The sequence below is a fragment of the Anser cygnoides genome, unplaced genomic scaffold (genome assembly GCF_040182565.1).
Source record: "Anser cygnoides isolate HZ-2024a breed goose unplaced genomic scaffold, Taihu_goose_T2T_genome scaffold_44_1, whole genome shotgun sequence".
In the NCBI taxonomy this organism is placed as follows: Eukaryota; Metazoa; Chordata; class Aves; order Anseriformes; family Anatidae; genus Anser; species Anser cygnoides.
Window position 1 is genome coordinate 129,302 of NW_027103068.1, and position 20,905 is coordinate 150,206.

The window sequence follows — 20,905 nt, forward strand, 5'->3', positions numbered from 1 at the left end:
CCAGGCAGGGAAAAGCACAGGGCGAGGGAGGGAGCAGGAGGAGGGTTTGTTGCTGAAATGCCCATTACTCCCATCCCTGGGCATCTGCCTCGACTCCTCTCCATCCCTCCCAGTTGGCCAGCAGGACACGGAGCTCGGCTGCTGTCTCTCCCCAGGGCTTTCCGCTCCAGCTTCCAGCCCATGGCCAAGCTGTGAAGATGGGGATGCCAGGTGGTCTCCATCCCTCCCCCAGGTACCCCTGGGGCAGAAACCAACCCACCTGCTCCGGAGCCAAGAGCGTGGGGATCCTCCTCCTGATGGTGTGCCTTTGGGGTGAGTGGTGCTTGCCTTTGCTTCTGATCCCAGGGGACCCGCCTGCTACGTGTGCTCCTCCAGTGTATTCATTTGGTGCTTTGTGGAGGACACCACGGTCTGGCCAAGGGTCCTGGGTTTCATTCATCAGTCTGGGGCAGGGAGGAATGGTTTGTGATGGTTTTGGAGGCAGAAGAAAAGTCTTTATGCGCAGCTATCCCTGCAGACTCTGCTCTCAAAGTCATGTATTACCTATTTACTTCTACACATGTGATTTTATCACATAAATGAAGACTTAGGACTTAAGAGTGGAGAGAAACATGCCAAGTTTTGCCTCATGAAGCTGTACCATAACCATCCATGCTCTTCTGCTCTGCTTAGCCTTGGTTTATTACGGACCTTGTGTGGCAAATTTATGGTGCTGCGGGGTGGAGGGGGCCTGGACAAACTCAACACCCCTGTTTGTAGCAAAGAGGGGCAGCTCCTTGTAAGATGAGGGGGTGACAAGTAAGGACCGTAGACCTCAATTGCCAGGACAAGGCTGAATACACTCTGCCAAACTGTGGTTTGTCCACCCAGGCACAAGCAGTCAATGCACCTAAGACTGCCCACGTTAACCGCAGGCAGTCTCAGCTATGGGGTTGATTTGTTATTGCTTATCAATGGGTAACTCCGAGTAAAATGAAGAAAATGAGCAAAAGGCCTTTAAGACTGCTTTTAGCCTGGGATAGGAGAGCTTGCAAACTGAGAAGTGAATGCCTGCCATGCACCTGGTTCAGACTCATCTCAAATTTTAATGATATAATAATCTTAATTTTTAGGGTTGTCTTTGCAAAGATATTTTCATGCTCCACAGGGCACATCCCTTATAAATAAGAGAGCTGAGCTACTGAAGCCTGCATGCAGAGTGCCAGCTTGTCCCCTTTGGCAATGCTACAGCTCCCCAGACCTTGCTTGTACCTGGGAATGACTCAGGGATTTGATTTGTAAACCGTTTCTTCCTCTTTGTGGCCTCGGTGACTTCCCGAGTGCTGTATCTGACCCCTTGCTTATCATCTGGGGAAATCCTTGCAGCTTACAGACCAAGGGTATCAGGCCATCACTGAAGGTCCTAACTCAGGCTCGTGATGTATCTTTTGGAGAGTGAGAGGCCCCCCACAGAAGGCAGGTCCCATTTTGGGTGGGCAGCGTTGCCTATTGCTCTGCGCTGGTATTAAAAGGAGAAAAGGAGGAAGAAGTGTTTAGCTGCTCAGATTTAAGTAGCTTTGGAGCATGGGGCACCTGGCTTAGGGAGCACATAGACACCAGCTCCTGACACAGCTTATGGGAGCAGCAAAACTGTGCTGGACCTGAGCACAGATCAGTGCCTGAGCACTTTGGAAATCATTATCTGCAGTCAAAAAAGGTATTTACAGAACGCAACCATATTCCTCTTGAGCGTTTTTTATGTTGACCCAGTTAGGAACCTGCAGTTAACTTATGGCTCCTTTCTGCACAGTCTCCATTGTGCTGGTGCTCTTACCAAGCGTGCATAAGGGGCTGGAGGCGATCTTATGCTGCAGGTCTTGCACACTGTGAAGACCTTCCCATAGCTCAGGCACTTTTCCACTTCTCCCAACTCTCTGTGTAGTTATACCACACAAAGTTACTCTATGGTGGAACTATATCTTTGTTACTGGCAAACAAAGCATTTGCCTGTCTTTTTACATGAGCGAGAAAAAGCCTCCTAGGGCATGGGATCCACACTGACATTAAGATGATTAAATTCAGGCATTTAGATACAAACATGAGACTCAGCTGCCTAAAAACAGACACTCAGGACCATCTGAGATGCCTCAGGACATGTAGAATTGTAGGGTATACCAAGCTGTAAGGGACCCGCGAGGATCGTCAAGTCCAACTCCTGACTCCACGCAGGGCAACCTGAGAATTTAAACCATATACCTAAGAGTGTTGTTAAAAGGCTTCCTGACCTCCAGCAGGCTTAGGGATCTCCCTGGGGAGCTGGTTCCAGTGCCCAACCAGGCTTTCAGTGAAGATCTGATCTAGCTGAACCTAGGAGTTCATGGAGGCAGCCCCATGCCCTTCCCTAGGGTCCTACCGCTGGGCACCAGCAAGAGATCGGTGCCTGCCCTTCTCCTCTCCCCCATGAGGAAGCTGTAGGCTGCAGTGGGGTCTCCTCTCCGCTGAAGCTAAGTGTAGGATGTTCAGCTACTTCTCTGAAACCCTTTCTGAACAGCAAATGGGAGACAGGAGGCATCTCAAGCACATGAAGAGTTGAACCCCATCCAACCCCTAGGATGTCACCTCCTTCTCCTCCTTCTCCTCCTGGCTCAGCAGGCGCAGCCTCCCCGGACCCAGAGGGGCTTCGTCTGGTGGACGGCCCCGGCCGCTGTGCTGGGCGAGTGGAGGTGCTCCACAACGGGACGTGGGGGACGGTGTGCGATGACAACTGGAGCGTCCGCGAAGGCCGGGTCGTGTGCCGCCAGCTGGGCTGCGGGACGGTGCTGTCCGTCTCGCAGGGGGCTCGGCACGGCGAAGGCACGGGCCAGATCTGGCTGGACGAAGTGAACTGCACGGGGACGGAAGCTGCCCTCTCCGAATGCCAGGCCAGGCCGTGGGGACAGCACAACTGCCACCACGTGGAAGACGCCAGCGTTGAGTGCTCAGGTAGTCCCAGTGCCCCGCCGCGCAGCACCTCCATGCCTGTTCCCTGTGCACGGCCACCCTACAACCGATCCTCTCGGGGCGTTCGCAGACTCCAGGGCCTCAGAGTTGGGCCGGCTCCAGCTGCTCAACGGCCCCAACCGCTGCGCGGGGAGAGTGGAGGTGCTGCATGACCACATGTGGGGCACCATCTGCGATGATGGCTGGGACCTCATGGATGCCACCGTGGTGTGCCGGCAGCTGGGCTGCGGGACGGCGCTGATGGCCACCAAGGGGGCTCACTACGGGAGAGGCCAGGACCCCATCTGGTTGGACGAGGTGAACTGCACAGGCACAGAGGCCACCATCTTCGACTGCAAGGCCAGTGCGTGGGGGGTCAACAACTGCTACCATGGTGAGGATGCTGGCGTGGTGTGTTCAGGTAACTCTCGCTTAGACCTTCCAACACGGAAGGCTAAAAGTCAGCACCCTAAAATATTTCTAGGGGGTTTGAAAGGGGTCTCTGGAAGGCTCAGCAGCACTGGGGGCATGGGGTACGTCTTGGAGTGCTCTCCTGCAGCGTCCCTTTGCAGAGCTGGGGAGCACTTGCAGCATGCAGGCAGGCAAGTTGCAATCAAAAGACTTCTCCCACCTCTGCAGCCACGAGTCCAGTGCTGAGCTGCAAGACAAGTGAGCTGTCTGGGCTTCCCCTCTCACCAGATTCAAATGGCCATTTGCAGTCACATGCATGAGTTACCAAGCACCTGCACCAAGCTCTGTTGGTCTTGGGGACTGTAGGCCAGTTAGCCAATACCACGCAAAGCTTTCTGCAGGTATAACTCACCCCAGCAAACCACAGAATCAGAGAATGGTTTGGGCTGGAAGGGACCCTTAAACATCACCTAGTCCAACGTCCTTGTCACGGGTAGGGACATTTTTCAATGGATCAGCCTGCTCAAAGCCCCATCCAACCTGACTTTGAACACTTCCAATGATGGGATATCCCACCTGTTGGCTTTTCTGGGCCGCATGTGCACATAGCTGGCTCATATCCACTTTTCTTCCACCACTGTCCAAAAGTCCTTCTCTACAGAGCTTGCACTTGGCCTTGTTGAACTTCACGAGGTTTACAGTTCCTGCCCATCCAGGTCTGTCCCACCCATTACCTGAGTGTCAGAGGTGTTGAAGGAGTTTCAAGTGCACATGCACTAGAGGATGCCCAGCTCTGTCAGGGAGGAGCAGCAGCAGCTATGGCTCTGCCCTGTTGTTTGCAGCCTCAGGAGTGTCCATCTCAGCGGAGCTCCGCCTGGCCAATGGTACAACGCGCTGCAACGGAAGGGTTGAGGTCTTCCACAATGACACCTGGGCAGCCCTGTGTGACGATGGCTGGGGGCTGGCTGAGGCTCGAGTGGTGTGTAGGCAGCTGGGCTGCGGGACAGCGCTGTTGGCTCCTGGCGGGTCCCATTTTGGGCAAGGATCGGGACCGATGTGGCCGGGTGGCGTGAACTGCACAGGAGAAGAAACTGCCCTCTTTGCTTGCAAGACGAGACCCTGGAGCAACAGCACGCATCATCCTCGGACATCAGCTGGCGTGGTGTGTGCAGGTAACCACCTTGGGAATGGCGTGGGGGGAGAGATGCTTGGCTCATCACCTTAATTTCTGCAGCAAGCCTGGGTAATATGGCCTCTTTGTGGCTGCCCTGTTGCCAAGGGGCATGTGGGGTTGGACATACTTTGGCTGTTCACCTTGAAGGGTCGGTGAGAACGGTAGAGCTGCAATGGGATGTTTCAAGTTTCAGCCCCTCTGCCATAAGTTTCTGGGGGCCATGGGTCTCAAACAGCTGGCTGGGCAGACCCTTTTCATGGTCATTAAATGAGCCTAAGGCCATGAGCTTGAGGTCATTAAATGAAACGTTCAGCTCCAGTGGCAGGACAGACTTCTCATGCTGCAGAAAGAGAACACTTGTGGGTAGGGCTTTGCCTTCTCTGCTTTTTGCTCTTTTATTTAACTCAGAGGGCGATCAGGTCCGGCTGGTGAACTACGGGAGCCGCTGCGCTGGAAGGGTTGAGATCTTTCACAACAAGCAGTGGGGAACCGTGTGCGACGACAGCTGGGATTTGCTGGATGCCAACGTGGTGTGCAGGCAGCTGGGCTGTGGGAGAGCCCTCTCAGCCCCTGGATGGGCTCAGTTTGGGCAAGGGGCTGGCGTCATCTGGCTGGATGAGACAAATTGCACGGGGTTTGAGTATGCCCTGTCCACCTGCTGGGCCAGGTCATGGGGCATCAATAATTGCTACCACGGGGAAGACGCTGGTGTGGTGTGCTCAGGTGAGCACTGTTCCTTCTACGTCTCTCTACATGTGTCCCCTGGAGCAAGGAGGATTGGTGGGAGGTGCCAGGATGCTCAGTCTATGCCCCTTGTAGGGCTGAACTGGGACCCAGAGTCAGCATCAGCAGTCAGTGTGGTTTGCCTGGACTTGCCCTATAGCTGGTGAATGGAACAGGTCCCTTCCGAAGTGTTTATTTAGGATGGTGGGAGGAATTCCTGCGGGGAACCCTATTTCTCCCCATAAACTCCCCAGGCTGACCAACTCCAACAGCAGGAAGACCGATATCTTGGGGGCAGAGCTGGTGAAAGCAGCAAAGCTCTTCTTGCACGAAGTGGGTCTGGGGTCTTGCACAGTGCAGGAGCAGTGCAGGCCATGGGAGGGGTTTTGGGTTGCAGTGAGAAGCACTCCTGTTCCCACCTCCCCCATGCCTTTTGGTGGCTGGAAGAGGGGCCAGGAGCTTAATTCCGACAGGTTGAGCATGGAAGAAAATCTGTAGCCATTAGAAGGGATTTATAACTCCCTTGGATGTTTGCAGACGCGATCATCCCGGAGCCCGCTCGTCTCCGACTGGTGAACGGCTCTCACCGCTGTGCTGGCCGAGTGGAGGTGTTTCAGAATGAGGAGTGGGGAGCTGTGTGTGACCGTGGCTGGGATAAGAAGGATGCTGAGGTCGTGTGCCGGCAGCTGGGCTGTGGGACAGCGCTGTCAGCCTCGGGGGAAATTCACCTGGGTTCTGGATCTCTCCGCACGTGGCTGGACAACGTGAGCTGCGAGGGGACTGAACAATCCCTTACGAAATGCAGGGCGAGCCCGTTGGGAGAAAGCAGCTGCAGCCATGGGAAGTATGCCAGCGTGGTGTGCTCAGGTGGGTTTCAGCGTGCGGCAGCACTTCTTCCACTGGGAGTGGGTTGGGATATTGGGAAGCTCTGCTATAGCCAGGTCCTCTCCCCCCCTGACCCAGTGGGAGCAAGGTGCCTGCTTTATCCCTTGCTGTTGGACCAAATACTCTCAGACCCTTTGAGAGGCGTCTCCAAAGGAATATGAAGTGGTGTGGGTTCAGAGGCAACATAACCACGATGCTCTGTGCAGCACTGCACGTGAAAATGAAGGGTCCTTCATCCTCCTGCACAGACACTGGATGGATTTGCAAGGTCTGCTCTGAGTTTCTCGTCTCCTCGCAGGCTCTGCTGTTTCCAGCTTTGCCCCAGTCCGGCTGGTGGATGGCCCAGGACGTTGTGCTGGGAGAGTGGAAGTGTTTCACCGCGAGCAATGGGGAACCGTGTGCGACGACAGCTGGGAGTTCCCAGACGCCGCGGTGGTGTGCCGGCAGCTGGACTGCGGGGTGGTTATTTCGGCCCCACGGAGGGCTTACTTTGGCCAGGGACGGGGCCCCATCTGGCTGGATGACGTGAACTGCACGGGGACGGAGGCTGCCCTTTCCGAATGCAAGCTCAAGGGATGGGGTGTCCATGGCTGTGATCACGACGAAGATGCCAGCGTGGTTTGCTCAGGTAACCGCCACCTGTCACAGCACTGGGAGCACCGCAGCAAGCGTTACCGAGGCTTGACTCGGTGTTTCCTTGTGTCTGTAAGGGTTTGGGGTACAGGAACAGTTTGCAGCCAGCCTGGAGACCCTTGCCTTTGAAACCAGCCGCTCATGGTCCATCTTGGTGGAAGAGAATAGCACCTAGACGTTAAAGCCCAGGAAAAATAAATGGCTTGCTCATTTGCACTATTGTCACAATAAAAAGGTCTCTGGCACGCTTTTAACTGAGGTTATTCACAAATCCTGGCAGTTAGCATGGGCCAGAGACCATTCCTAACAGTCTGGACTATGTTGGACTATAGTCCTTTCTAATCAAGCCTTGGGTAACAATCCCTTCATTTATTTTTTACTTTTTATTTTATTTTATTTTATCCCCAGCCATTTTGCATCACACCTGAAAATCCTGCACTGCCTCGTGCTGTGAGACCATCCTCGACCCTCAAAGCTGCTCAGCCTCACGTGTAAAGCCATTGCTGTCAGCCCAAGGCTTCGGTGAGCAGAAGGTGCCTCCTTACATATTTATGCCTTCTGGTGTTGCAGGATCGGGTATTTCTGACCTCGGAGACCTCCGTCTTGTGAATGGCTCAGACAAATGCTCGGGGAGACTTGAGGTTTTTCATGACCAGCGCTGGGGAACTGTCTGTGCCGACGGCTGGGACCTGGCCGAAGCCCATGTGGTGTGCAGGCAGCTGGGCTGCGGGGCAGCGCGCTCAGCCACGGACTCGTCCCAGTTTGGGAATGGACCTGACCTGCTCTGGGTGGATGCCGTGGAGTGCACCGGGACGGAGCGAGCCCTCTTCGAATGCAAGGTCAAGCTCTGGGGAGCCCAGAGCTGCAAGTCTAGGGGATATGCAAGTGTCGTGTGCTCTGTGGCCGTAGGTCAGTGTGGGTGAGTCAGGCACCAGTCCTCCCCCTGGGGAGGTTGTGCCACCTCTTGTCTGCAAATTCACTCTTTCCAGCTCCTTCTTGTCCTGGCTTTAACCACTGTTTGTTTCTGCGGTCCCTCCAGGGAGCACAAAACCTTTTCCTTTTAGCGGCCTGCCAGCGCTTGGCTTATGGCAGGCAAAGTGCTTGGAAATCCCAAACCAAGGATCCCCTGAAACCCCAAGCCTGTAAGAGCCCGATTCTATGATGTAGGCGTTCTCTAAGGGACCATCACACACCAAGAGCCCTGACACCATAGGGCAGGCAGTTATTCTGCCCATGTTTTTTTAATCACTGCTCTTCAGCCGTGCTACCTTACAGCCACTAGTCCCTGGGGAATCCCTTCCCTTTGCCTTATTCAAGGTATGTGTGCAACGGGTGCCTTGTTGCCTGGTCGTCCCCGTGACAATAATCACATCATGGACCCCCCCCTAGCAATTAATGCCTTCACCTCCTCTCCCAGGCAGCGTGCTCACTCCTGAGAAAAAATGAGGCACCAGAAGTGAATGCTGCAGGGAGAAGGGTGCTCTTAGGCCAGATAGCACCATTATTTGAGTGGCTCTTGGGGTCCTGTGTTGCAGGGAGCAGAAAAGGGTCTCTCTCCTTCAGGCTTGGCCCTAAAGGCTGTGTTTCCCGCTGCACTGCCTGCTCCAGCTTAAGCTGCACGAAGACATGGCCCCGTCGGGGTGGATGGGGCAAGCTGCAGAGGGGCAGGAATTACCTTCACCGAACACAGTGTCAGGGTTTCAGGAAACCACGCACATTTCCATCAGGGCTGTACCCTCGGGTAACTCACACCCAGGCTTCCCCACTAGCAGATTCAGGAGAAGAAAGGGGGGGGCTCATCCTGAACACAGCCATGTGCCAGATTGCACCTTGCACACGGACCCTGCATAAAGGGTGGCTGAGAATTAGCTGGAGCTGCCAGTGAAACTGACTGTGAGCGTGGAATAAGTGGGACATTTTGCTAGAGTCTGCTGGGATGGATGTTAGTATCTCGGTGTGTGTGCTGAGAAGGTGAGCATCCTCTGCCACGCTGCCAGGACTACAAGAGCTGATGGTATATGTGATAAAATGTCCGTGCTGCCCTCCCCGGGATCTCAGTGCCTGTGTACCTGTAGTCTGGAGACTCCAGAGTTATCCCTTTCCCATAAAGCAGGACTTTGGTCTCGAACGAGTGGCAAAGACTTGGCCAGGCTCACAGGCTGAGGTCAGGGCACGGTCCTAACACTTCTGATCCAAAAAGTGCTCATGCATGCATGTCCTCAGTGAGGCGAATGAGAAATGCGCTGGTGGAGAGCTTGGAAGACCCCTGGACAGGGAAGTCCACCGCGTTGCTGGCAACGAGACAGGCAGGAATTTCTGGGATTTATTCTCACCCCGATTCTCTTTCCAGACTCAGACCTGGGGAGCCCAGAAGCCCTGCGGCTGGTGAACGGTCCCCACCGCTGCTCAGGGCGGGTGGAGGTGTTCCACAGCTGGCAGTGGGGCACCATCTGCGACGACGGCTGGGACCTGAGCGATGCCGAAGTGGTGTGCCGGCAGCTGGGCTGCGGGACAGCGGTGTCAGCCCAAGGGTTATCTTCCTTTGGGCAAGGGTCTGGCCCCATCTGGCTAGAGGGGGTGAGATGTCTTGGGACAGAAGCAACCCTCGCTGAATGCCCCATCAAGCCTTCGGGACTCCACGGATGCAGCCATATGGAAGATGCCAGCGTTGTGTGCTCAGGTAATCCTCATCGCGTGCTTTGTCTGCAGAGGGATCCAGTCGGATCGAGCCCTGTCCTGCAAGCTGCAGGCTGGGAACGGTTTGGGAACAAGCTGGCCAATAATTCTGGTGTCCAGAATTTTCCATTTCAGTAGAAAACCACGTTAAAGAACAGAGTTATCAGACACACAGACAAATATGGACATGGCCAAGGGGGAAAAACAGCATGGCTTAAGACACACCTCAGTGTCTGGAGATGTCCAAGGTTGTCCAAGGCGTTTTCATGGGGCAAAGCACCTGTAGCCTTCTTGGAGTGGAAGCTGAGGGGTACAAGGACGCTGCCTGAGTGGCAGCAGATGCAACTGCACCATGCCCAGGGTTAGAAGTGGTTTGTGCCGCCAATGCTGCTAAATGCTAGGTCATGCAGGTAAATATGGAAAGATGCACCAGAATAAGCCTTTGCAATGCAGGACACGCACTGGCAGCCTTGAGCTAGCTACTACCCATCTAGCTTTTGTCTTGGAAGAGAAACCTCCAGAGACAGATCAACGTGGTGATCAGCAGTCAGGAAAGCACAGGATCAAACAGAAAAAAAAAAAAAAACATCCTTTGCCATGTGCAAGCAGGCGGCAGCAACACCACCTACACCCACCACTGGGATGTTCATCCTTCTCCAGCCCTGCAGATGCTGAGACACACAAGCGTATCCCCAATAACGCCCATTTCTCTGTATTTTTTCAGGCTCAGGGGTCTCCAGAATCACCGTGCTTCGGCTGGTGGGTGGTTTGAACATGTGCCTCGGGAGGGTTGAGGTGTTTTATAACAACGAGTGGGGGACAGTCTGCGATGACAACTGGGACGTGAGCGATGCCACGGTGGTGTGCCGGCAGCTGGGCTGTGGGACGGCTCTTTCAGCCCCAGGATCGGCTCGGTTTGGGTGGGGATCCGGCCGCATCTGGCTGGATGAAGTCAACTGCACGGGGGAAGAAAATGACATCTCCCAGTGCAAAGCAAAGACGTGGGGTGTCCACAACTGCCACCACGGGGAAGATGCTGGCGTGGTGTGCTCAGGTGAGACTTTGGGCTGGGGTGGGCGGGAGGCAGGCTCGCAGCCGGCCCCGTGACCAGAGCTCCTGCACACCTGGGACAGGGAGCGGGGCTTATAAGAAAGACGGAGAAAGATTTTTCACCAGGGCTTTGAGCGGCCTGCTCCAGTGAAAGATGTCCCTGCCCATGTCAGGACGTTGGAGTAGATGATGCTTAAGGGTCTCCTCTAACCCAAGCCATTCTATGGGTCTGTGACTCTCCCCAGAGGAGATGCTGGGGGTGCAGTGGAGGCAGGTTTAGGCTCCTTTTGCAGATCTCTGCCATTTGCATCTCTTGGATCCTGCGTGCAGCACCCCGAAGCCAAATTTCACACCTGGTGTTTATTCCTTTGGTTATTCATCAGTGCCTAGCCATAGAAATATTTCTTATACCCTGAACGTTATTTGCGTCCTAACGGAGGTCCTACCCTGCTCTTCATGTAGGATGCAGTCGGTGGATGAGATGGGGGGGGGACAGAGGGAGGTGCTCTGCAATTATGCTTGCCTGAGTTCCCCCGGCATCTCTACAAACGCAGGAAACTCGAGCTCAGCTGAACTGCGGCTCGTGAACGGCCCCAGCCGCTGCACCGGGAGAGTGGAGGTGCTGCACGACGGGCAGTGGGGGACGGTGTGCGACGACGGCTGGGACCTGAACGACGGCAGAGTGGTGTGCCGGCAGCTGGGCTGCGGGGCGGTGCTGTCAGCCCCCGGCAGGGCTCGCTTCGGGCAAGGCACCGGGCGCATCTGGCTGGATGACGTGAGCTGTGTCGGGACGGAGGACACCCTTTCCCACTGCCGAGCCAGCCCGTGGGGACGGACTAACTGCAACCACAGAGAAGACGCCAGCGTGGTGTGCTCAGGTAAGTCGCGGTCCCGCAGCGTGGCACATCGTGGGGGCCAGCGCCACGGTTGGGTGTCCTGGAGCTGATCCATGAACCCGGCGCTCTTGGAGTCAACGTAAGGGCGTTCTCCTTCTGAGCTCACTCCACTGGATTCCTGGCAACGGATTTGGACCGAGAGGGTAGATGTAAATGCCATAAAAGAAGGAAATTTTTCATGATGGGGGTGATAAGAAACGGGAACGGGTTGCCCGGAGGAGCTGCGGATGCTCCGTTGTTGGAAGTGTTCAAAGCCAGGTTGGATGGGGCTTTAAGCAACCTGCTCCGGCGAAATATGCTCCTGTGTACAGCAGGGAGGGGTGGACCAGATGATGTTTAAGGGCCCCTTCCAACCCAAACCATTCTACAATTCTGTGATCCCACATCTATGACTCTGACCAGCTCTAAGCCTGGGGAATAACTAGCCCGAAGCAGAACGTCCCTGTTCCTAAAGGACAGATCCACACTAAAGGACGGGTCGTATTATTCCCAGCTGAGCAGCACTGACTGCAGCCCAGAGACAGCTCCATCGGCTGTCCTGGAGCAAACTGCACGACAAGAGAAACTTTATCTGCCTGAAAAAAAAAAAACAACAACTAGGGTAGGAATAACAGAGGTACAAACTGGCATGAATTTCTCCAAGGGCTTAAACCCTGATTGTGTCTTCAGAGCCGGACACCTCAAAATCCTCCTTACTGCGCCTGGTGGACGGCCCCAACCGCTGCACCGGGAGAGTGGAGGTGCTGCACGACGGGCAGTGGGGGACGGTGTGCGACGACGGCTGGGACCTGCGGGCTGCCACCGTGGTGTGCCGGCAGCTGGGCTGTGGCAGGGCCCAGTCGGCCCCCAGTGGGGCTCGATTTGGGCAAGGCACCGGGCGCATCTGGCTGGACGACGTGAACTGCGCCGGGACGGAGGAGACCCTTGCCCACTGCCGAGCCAGACCCTGGGGACAGAATAATTGCAACCACGCGGAAGACGCCAGCGTGGTGTGCTCAGGTCAGTAAAAATCTGCAACGAGAGGCATCGCCGGGGCCAGGGTGGGGGTAGGGGGGTCTGTTCTGCATCTTATTGCCATTACGGTGATGCTGCAGTGGGCTGGCACTGGATTTCTCTGGTTTCGGGCTTACTTCAGCCGAGGGGCTGATTCCGTCTGGCTGAACAGAGCGGCCTGCGCCAGGACAGAAAATGTCCTGGTCCGAATCTGGTTGAATCTTGGTCCGAATCTTGGAGTCAAATCTGGTTGGAGGCCGGTCACTAGTGGAGTCCCCCAGGGCTCGGTACTGGGGCCGGTCCTCTTTAATATCTTTATCGATGATCTGGATGAGGGCGTCCAGTGCACCCTCAGTAAGTTTGCAGATGACACCAAGCTAAGTGCGTGTGTCGATCTGCTCGAGGGCAGGAAGGCTCTGCAGGAGGATCTGGATAGGCTGGAGCGATGGGCTGAGGTCAACTGCATGAAGTTCAACAAGGCCAAGTGCCGGGTCCTGCACCTGGGCTGCAACAACCCCAAGCAGAGCTACAGGCTGGGAGATGAGTGGCTGGAAAGCTGCCTGGCCGAGAAGGACCTGGGAGTATTGGTGGATAGTCGGCTGAATATGAGCCAGCAGTGTGCTCAGGTGGCCAAGAAGGCCAACGGCATCCTGGCCTGTATAAGAAGCAGTGTGGCCAGCAGGTCGAGGGAAGTGATTGTGCCCCTGTACTCGGCTCTGGTGAGGCCGCACCTCGAGTACTGTGTTCAGTTTTGGGCCCCTCGCTACAGAAAGGACATGGACGTGCTCGAGCGAGTCCAGAGAAGGGCGACCAAGCTGGTGAGGGGTCTGGAGAACAAGTCTTACGAGGAGCGGCTGAGGGAGCTGGGCTTGTTCAGCCTGGAGAAGAGGAGGCTCAGGGGCGACCTCATCGCTCTCTACAGTTACCTGAAAGGAGGCTGTAGAGAGGTGGGGGTTGGTCTATTCTCCCACGTGCCTAGTGACAGGACGAGGGGGAATGGGCTAAAGTTGCGACAGGGGAGTTTTAGGTTGGATGTTAGGAAGTACTTCTTTACCGAAAGGGTTATTAAGCATTGGAACGGGCTGCCCAGGGAGGTGGTGGAGTCACCATCCCTGGAGGTCTTTAAAAGACGTTTAGATGTAGAGCTTAGGGATATGGTTTAGTGGAGTACTTAGTGTTAGGTCGGAGGTTGGACTCGATGATCTTGAGGTCTCTTCCAACCTAGAGAAATCTGTGAATCTGTGAATCTGTGAATCCCCGGTGAATGATTCCATTCGGCATCGCCAGGCGCAGCCACCTGCACGATGCCGGTGCGGCGTGCTCGGGCGAGCTGCGGCTGCCGTGTTGCTGGAGGCCAGAGGGTGTGGGACTTGCCCGGGAAGGGCTGGAGCAGGATGGTGTCGGGAGGGTGCAGTCCCTTTGCAGCAGGAAGGGCTCTTTCCCCTCTGACACCCATAATAATGGAAAAAGGGAGCGTCTAAGAGAATTCCCCCCTCTAAGTGGTCCTTGCACACCCTACAAGACAGCAGGATCTCAGGGGGTCACCGAATCACAGAATCATACAAAATAGCTAGGGTTGCATGGGACCTGTGGAGGTCATCTGGCCCAACCTGCCCACCCAAACTGAGCCCCTCAGAACAGGCTGCCCAGGACCAAGTCAGGAGGCTTCTGAAGATCCCCAAGGCGGGAGGCTCCACAGCCTCTCCGGGAAACCTGCTCCAGCGCATGGGATCCCAAAGGATCGCCCTTTTAATGCGAGGGCACCTGGATCCTACGGACCTCGGTCCTGCGGGCGCAGGTGTCGGTAAAACCCTTCCCAGGAGACCCTTCCAGCCCTCAGCACTGCTGACACACGGTCTCCCCGCCGCGTTTTGCAGTGTTGTCGAACGCTGGCACCGCCAACAAGTCAACCGTTCGGCTGGCGGACGGCCCTCACCGCTGTGCCGGCAGAGTCGAGGTGTTTCACAGCCAGCAGTGGGGCACCGTGTGCGACGACGGCTGGGACCTGAACGATGCCGCGGTGGTGTGCCGGCAGCTGGGCTGCGGGGCGGCCGTGTCGGCCACAGCACATGCTTCCTTTGGGCGAGGGATGGACCCCATCTGGCTGGACAGAGTTTCTTGCTCCGGAAGAGAAAACGCCCTCACTGAATGCAGGGCCAGGCCCTGGGGAATCAATAGCTGCACTCATGAAGAAGACGCCGGTGTCGTGTGCTCAGGTGACGCTCATGCCCCCAAAACGCAGGGATCTGGAAAAAGCACGGGTTGGAGTCCCCCTGCCCAAAAGCCTTCTCCTCTCCGAACCGACCCCTTCGCTCAGTGGGAGGCAGATTTGCTGGGCGTGGGGGCTCTTCCCTTTACAGACACCCCCCACCCCTTCATCCCCACATCCCAGTAGCCCAGGGCTACCTGATCTCATACAATCATAGAATATTCTGAGTTGGAAGGGACCCATGAGGACCATCAATTCCAGCTTCTGGCTCCACACAAGGAGCTGACCAAACGCTCCTTGGATGGAGAATCTCAGGGCCGTGGTCACTTCCCTGAGGAGCCTATTCCAGTGCCCGACCCCCCTCCCAACGAAGAACCTTCTCCTCATATCCAACCTGAACTTTCCCTGATGCAGCCTTAAGCCATCCCAGTGAGTCCCATCGCTGATCGCCAGAGGGAAGAGATCACCTCCCCTCCGCTTCCCACGCGGGCCACACCGAGGTCACCACTCAGCCTCCTGTCCTCTAAGCCGAGCAAACCAAGTGACCCCAGCCGCTCACAGATCAGGCCCTCTAGTCCTTTCCCCTTCTTTGTTGCCCCTGCTTTGATCACATTCTGATATTTTTACACCTGTCCTGATTCGATTTCACTTTACGTGGCTGAATGGGACGTTGAAGCTCATTTGTGATTTGGGCTGCGCTGAGACTGTGTAAGACCTGTAGGGGGGTCTTACCAGGGGAAGGGTAAGGCGCCGAGAAAGGGATTCCTTCACCTTCCTGCAAGGCACTGAGCCAGGAGGCTAAATATAGGGATCTTGTGGTGTTTAAGAAGCCCCCAAGTACCATGTGGGCACGCAGCTCCCTGCAGGCATGCCCGGCGAGGGTCTGCTCGCATGTCTCACCACGGCCAGGCATCTCTCCTAGGTTTATGCCCTGGCCACTGCTCACCAAGCCCTGACCTGCTATAAAGTTCCCCACGGGACACGTTCCTCTGAATACGGCATCACCCACCTCTGCTTGCAGACACGGGCACGGCGGCGGAGGCACAGGTCCGCCTGGTGGACGGCCCCAACCGCTGCACCGGGAGAGTGGAGGTGCTGCACGACGGGCAGTGGGGGACGGTGTGCGACGACGGCTGGGACCTGCGGGCTGCCACCGTGGTGTGCCGGCAGCTGGGCTGCGGCAGGGCCCAGTCGGCCCCCGGCACGGCTCACTTCGGGCAAGGCACCGGGCGCATCTGGCTGGACGACGTGAGCTGCGCCGGGACGGAGGAGACCCTTGCCCACTGCCGAGCCAGACCCTGGGGACAGAATAATTGCAACCACGCGGAAGACGCCAGCGTGGTGTGCTCAGGTCAGCAAAATTCTGCAACCAGAGGCATCGCCGGGGTCGGGGGGGTGTGGGTCTGCCTGGCAGGAGTGAGGTGCAAGGCAGAAGCTGAGCCCTGTGCCAGGCCGAAGAAGCCGAGCACCCGCAGATGCTCTGCACATAACCAAAAACCCGTAGGAATCCCCCACGGCACCACGTGGAAGCCAGCCTGAGCGTGGCCATTCCTCTCCATGTGCTCCCTGGAGGGACGCACTCACCCTTCTGAACGGCCAGGTCTGCATTGAAAGGGCTGGGACTTCTGCCTGGTTCGCATACACTCCTGGAAAAACCACCAACATTTTAGGGTCTGACTCTGAAACCAAGTCACCTCCGCAGGCAGGAGAAATGAATTCCTCAGTAAGAGCTGGGAGTTGCACCTCCTGCCAAGGGAGCTTTAGCAGCTCTGCATTTGCTCTCTCCTTTTCCTTCCCTTCCCTTCCCCTTCCATTTCCTTTTTCCCTTTCCCTTTCCCTTCCCTTTCCTTCCTTTCCTTTCCTTCCCTTTCTCCTTTCCTTCGCTTTCCTTCCCCTTCCCCTTCCCTTTCCCCTTCCTTCCCCTTCCATTTCCTTTTTCCCTTTCCCTTTCCCTTCCTTCCTTTCCCTTCCATTTCCTTTTTCCCTTTCCCTTCCTTTCCCTTCCTTCCCCTTCCTTCCCCTTCCATTTCCTTTTTCCCTTTCCCTTCCCCTTCCCTTCCTTTCCTTTCCTTCCCTTTCCTTTCTCCTTTCCTTCCCCTTCCCCCCTTCCCTTTCCTTCCCCTTCCATTTCCTTTTTCCCTTTCCCTTTCCCTTCCTTTCCCTTCCCTTCCCTTCCATTTCCCTTCCTTCCCCTTCCATTTCCTTTTTCCCTTTCCCTTCCTTTCCCTTCCCTTCCTTTCCTTTCTTTTCCTTCCCCTTCCTTTCCCCTTCCTTTTTCCTTTTTCCCTTTCCCTTTCCTTTCCCTTTCCTTTCCCCTTTCCTTTCCTTCCCCTTCCTTCCCCTTCCATTTCCTTTTTCCCTTTCCCTTCCTTTCCCTTCCCTTCCTTTCCTTTCTTTTCCTTCCCCTTCCTTCCCCTTCCATTTCCTTTTTCCCTTTCCCTTCCTTTCCCTTTCCTTTCCCCTTTCCTTTCCTTCCCCTTCCCTTTCCTTTCCCTTTCCCTCTTTTCCTTTTCCTTTTTCTTTTCTTTTTTCTTTTTTTCTTTTTCTGTCGCCGTTTTCTGTAATGCCACGAGACGACGTTCCCCCCTTCTCTCCTGAACAACGGGCCACGTATCTCTCCTTGCAGACTCCAACACCACAGAGGGAGCGCGGGTCCGGCTGGTGAACGGGCCCAGCCGCTGCGCCGGGAGGGTGGAGGTGTTTCACAACAAGCAGTGGGGGACCGTGTGTGACGACGGCTGGGACCTGAGCGACGCCAAGGTGGTGTGCCAGCACCTGGGCTGCGGGACAGCCGTGTCGGCCCCAGGCAAGGCTCACTTTGGGCAAGGGGCTGACCCCATCTGGCTGGACGACGTGGAATGCACGGGCACCGAAGCCAACTTCTCCCATTGCAACCTGAACGGCTGGGGGCTGCACAACTGCAACCACGAGGAAGACGCGGGAGTCGTGTGCTCAGGTGACCCTAAAAAAAACGCTCAGAAATCCCTGGCGTCGTTCTGCTGCGCCGGGACGGAGCCGGCTCTGGCTCGGTTTCACAGCAGCACGTGCAGAAGTGTGAGATGATGGGGGGGGGTTCCTGTAAGGGGGCGTTCACGCAGGGGAAAGGCACAGCGGGCAGCGTATCGCACGTACACCCGGAGCACGCGGGCACGCGCAGCCCGTGTCTCCGTGTCTCCCTGTCCCTGCCCTGCGCGTGGCGAAGCGAAGGAGCCCACCTCACCCCCTCCGCTCCCCGCCGCAGGCACCAACCCCTTGCAGCTGCGGGTCAAGGACGGTCGGAGTCCCTGCGCCGGGCGCGTGGAGGTGCAGTACAACGCCACCTGGTACGGCGTCTGCAGCAACGGATGGGGCTTGCCGGAGGCGGAGGTGGCCTGCAAGCAGCTGGGCTGTGGGGCAGCGCGGTCCGTGCCCACGGGAGCCCGTTTGGGCCGGGAGCACCGCCGCGCCTTCCTGGAGGGGCTGAGCTGCCGGGGCACGGAGTCGCTCCTCCTGGAGTGCCAGCGGAGCAAGATCAGCCCGGGGCTGTGCAGGAACGGGGAGGCAGCCGGCGTGGTGTGCTCGGAGCCGAAAGGTGAGAGCCCAGATCTTCCTACGGCAACCGGCAGCGCAGTGCCCGCGCCGGGGGGTGAGAGGTTTCTCAAACCCCGCAGCTTATCATATACCTACGGACGTGATTATTGGTGGGGTATAAACCCCATTAAGGATTTGCAGCGTCTCACCGTCCTCACACAGCACCGCAGAGGCCACAGCACCGCGGGGCAGTGCAAACTGGTTCCAAACTGGTTCAGAAAGGGATCGGTTGCACTCGTGGTGGGAAGGAGGGAACACTTAGCCCTGGCCATTAAAACACAGGTCTTAAATATCAAACATAATTAAGGAAAGCCCTGCTCTGTCACCAGCTGAGATGCTGGAGGGACTGGGTCAAGTTCGGTTTGATTTTCTTCTGTCTGCTACCGGCTGGAAGCAGGATCCTGATCCGGGGGTGCTCTCCCCACAGGCTCTCCGTCATCCTGCTCCGCGCTGGTGGCGCTGCTTGCCCTGGTGATGACGGCGAGCGGAGTCCTGCTGTGGCTCTACCTGAAAAGGAGGTGCATCGGCGCAGACCTAGCTGCAGGTGAGTCCCCGCACCTCATCCCAAGGTCCCCGTCCCCGTACATCAGCCGTCCTGAGACCCAGAGACCCGAGATGATGCAGCACCCGGAGACGGGCTCAGCTCAGCTGAGCTTGGGGGATTCCATCACCCCCAGGCCAGTAAATCTTGCATGTCCTTGTCCCCATCTGCTTTGCAGACCGTGGGCGCCCCAGGCAGCACGGTGCCTCCGCGACGCCTTTCCAGGCTGCAGGGGCCATCTACTACCCGGCCAAGGGGGAGTCTCCCGAGGGTGCCGACACGGAGATGGCTCAGCTAATGAAGGAAGACGCTGCCCCGTGATGCCGCCACGATTCCTGGTGCAGGAGTGGCCCCCGCGGCACCATCCGCCAAGCCCTCCAGAGATGGCACAGGCCTCCCCCCTCTCCCCTTCTCCTCATGTACCTCGTTCTTCAGTGCAGGACCTTTCTCCCCCGAGCTCCTGTAGACACGCAGGAAGCCCTGCCGCGCTTTTCCAGGAGGCTGCAAAGCAGCAGCTGATGGGCTGGGTATTTATAAGTTATCCTTTACCAATGACTCATACAGCCCTAAAACAGCTGCCCAAAGGGATGCCAGCCCTCTGAAGGTTATTTAATCCACCTCGGCACTCTCCAGTCAGCCTAAGGGGTTCTCTGGCGGCAGGAGCCAGGCAGAGCAGGACAGTCCGGCGGCCTTGCAGCCCGGCACAGTAGCACCGAACCTAAAACAGGAGGAAAACTGCTAACGAATTAAAGGAGAAGTGTCCCCATCCGTCCCAGGTGTGACAAGTGTGAATGCTATGAGGGACGCGTGGTGCTTCGTGTCCATCTGCCACGGAGCCAGCAAGGGCTGCCCGGTGCTTCCTGCACTGGGGGGGCTTCCCCAGACCTTGCAGATACAGGCAACCCCCCCCCTTATCGCCCATCCCAGGTGCAAGAGCTACAAAGCTAACTATTCTTGGCTGCATCAGGCAAAGGGAGCACCTCTCCTACGAGGAGAGGCCGAGAGCCTGGAGAAGAGAAGGCTCAGAGGGGATCTTATCCATGCCCATACATCCCTGAAGGAAGGGTGCAAAGAAGATGGAGCCGGGCTCTTTGCAGGGGTGCCCAGACACAGAGGGGCAAACGGGACAAAATTCGCCTTCAGAGACCATTTGGGAAAAAATCTGAGGAATGAATTAACTCAAGGTTAAGCCCAGAATAGATCAGATAAGTACTTCCAAGCATTGGTCTGCTGGCTGAGTAGACCAGAGCACTGTCACGGGTGCGGACAGCCTCCAACGCAGACATTTACAGCACAAACACTTGAACTAATGCAGACAGAGCCTTTCGTGCAGCCCTTGGTGACTTCTGCACCTCTCGAGATGTTCGATGGGGTGGAGACACCAAGTGGGACTGGGCACAGAGAGGCAGAACGCACGGCAACGCCCTGCCTTTTTCAGTCTTGCCAGTCCGTGGGTTTGTTGGGCCAGAACACGTCCAAGTCCTGCCTCCAGCTTCCTGGGGGTGAATGACGCCCCAAAACCGGGGAAACGCATAAAATCGAATCGATGGAAGGTGAAAATTCTGTTTTGCTTCCCTAGTTCCCCATGTTTCTCCTTTTCCCCTTGCCACTTCAGAGGGGCTGTTTTCTTTTTAACGTTCATCTGTGCTAGTCTGCCTAGCAGCTCCGTTCATTATTTGCAACAGGTTACAAAACATTTGTAGCAAAATAAAAATCCACTGCCTTCATTACTTGGCCATATGACGAAAAACAGTGGTGATACATGATATCATCGTATATGAATATATTCCATATATACTCAAAGATATACGAATATATATGAAATATATGAAAAACATACGATGCCATATACGAAAAACATGATGAAAACCAGTTTGCACCGGTGTGCAAACGCCAGCCAGCTACACAGACACGTCTGCAGAGGTAAAACGTGGCACAGAGGAGACCTGGAGTGGCACAAATGACACCGTACCTTCTACACCTCCTGCCACCAGTGTCATCGTCTGTCCTCCAAATCCCGGCCCTCAAGTTCTTTTTCATCCAGAGCGCCTCCATTTCCCTAAGGTTAGGGGCAAAGGGCCAACACTGCTGTAACATGCATCAAGCAGGTGCTTTGCGGCTAATGCAGCAGCCTCGGCGTCCCACCGAGCTTTAAATGGTGACACCACCGAGTCCTTCACCTCCCT

The 20,905-nt window shown here is 56.2% G+C and overlaps 1 protein-coding gene and 1 long non-coding RNA gene across 3 annotated transcripts in view; one reads left to right on the forward strand and one right to left on the reverse strand.

Annotated features, from left to right (window-relative positions):
* The window catches only part of LOC136789351 (uncharacterized), a 19,482-nt gene extending 5,187 nt beyond the window's left edge, over positions 1-14,295 (reverse strand). For both annotated transcript variants that reach the window (XR_010828158.1, XR_010828159.1), the window contains exons 1-2: positions 14,179-14,295; positions 260-12,352 (exon numbers count right to left, since the gene is read on the reverse strand). This is a non-coding gene — a long non-coding RNA (uncharacterized lncRNA). The remainder of the gene's footprint in view (positions 1-259; positions 12,353-14,178) is intronic.
* LOC136789311 (deleted in malignant brain tumors 1 protein-like) lies at positions 186-19,184 on the forward strand. Its single transcript, XM_066989337.1, is given in 18 exon segments — positions 186-312; positions 2,632-3,004; positions 3,006-3,379; positions 4,212-4,541; positions 4,952-5,266; positions 5,804-6,133; positions 6,450-6,779; positions 7,355-7,693; positions 9,135-9,464; positions 10,185-10,514; positions 11,065-11,388; positions 12,076-12,405; positions 14,277-14,615; positions 15,630-15,959; positions 17,235-17,564; positions 17,850-18,179; positions 18,606-18,722; positions 18,898-19,184. Coding segments are annotated over 18 exon segments (5,409 nt in total). The 5' UTR covers positions 186-197; the 3' UTR covers positions 19,041-19,184.
* The last annotated feature ends 1,721 nt before the right edge of the window (positions 19,185-20,905 follow it).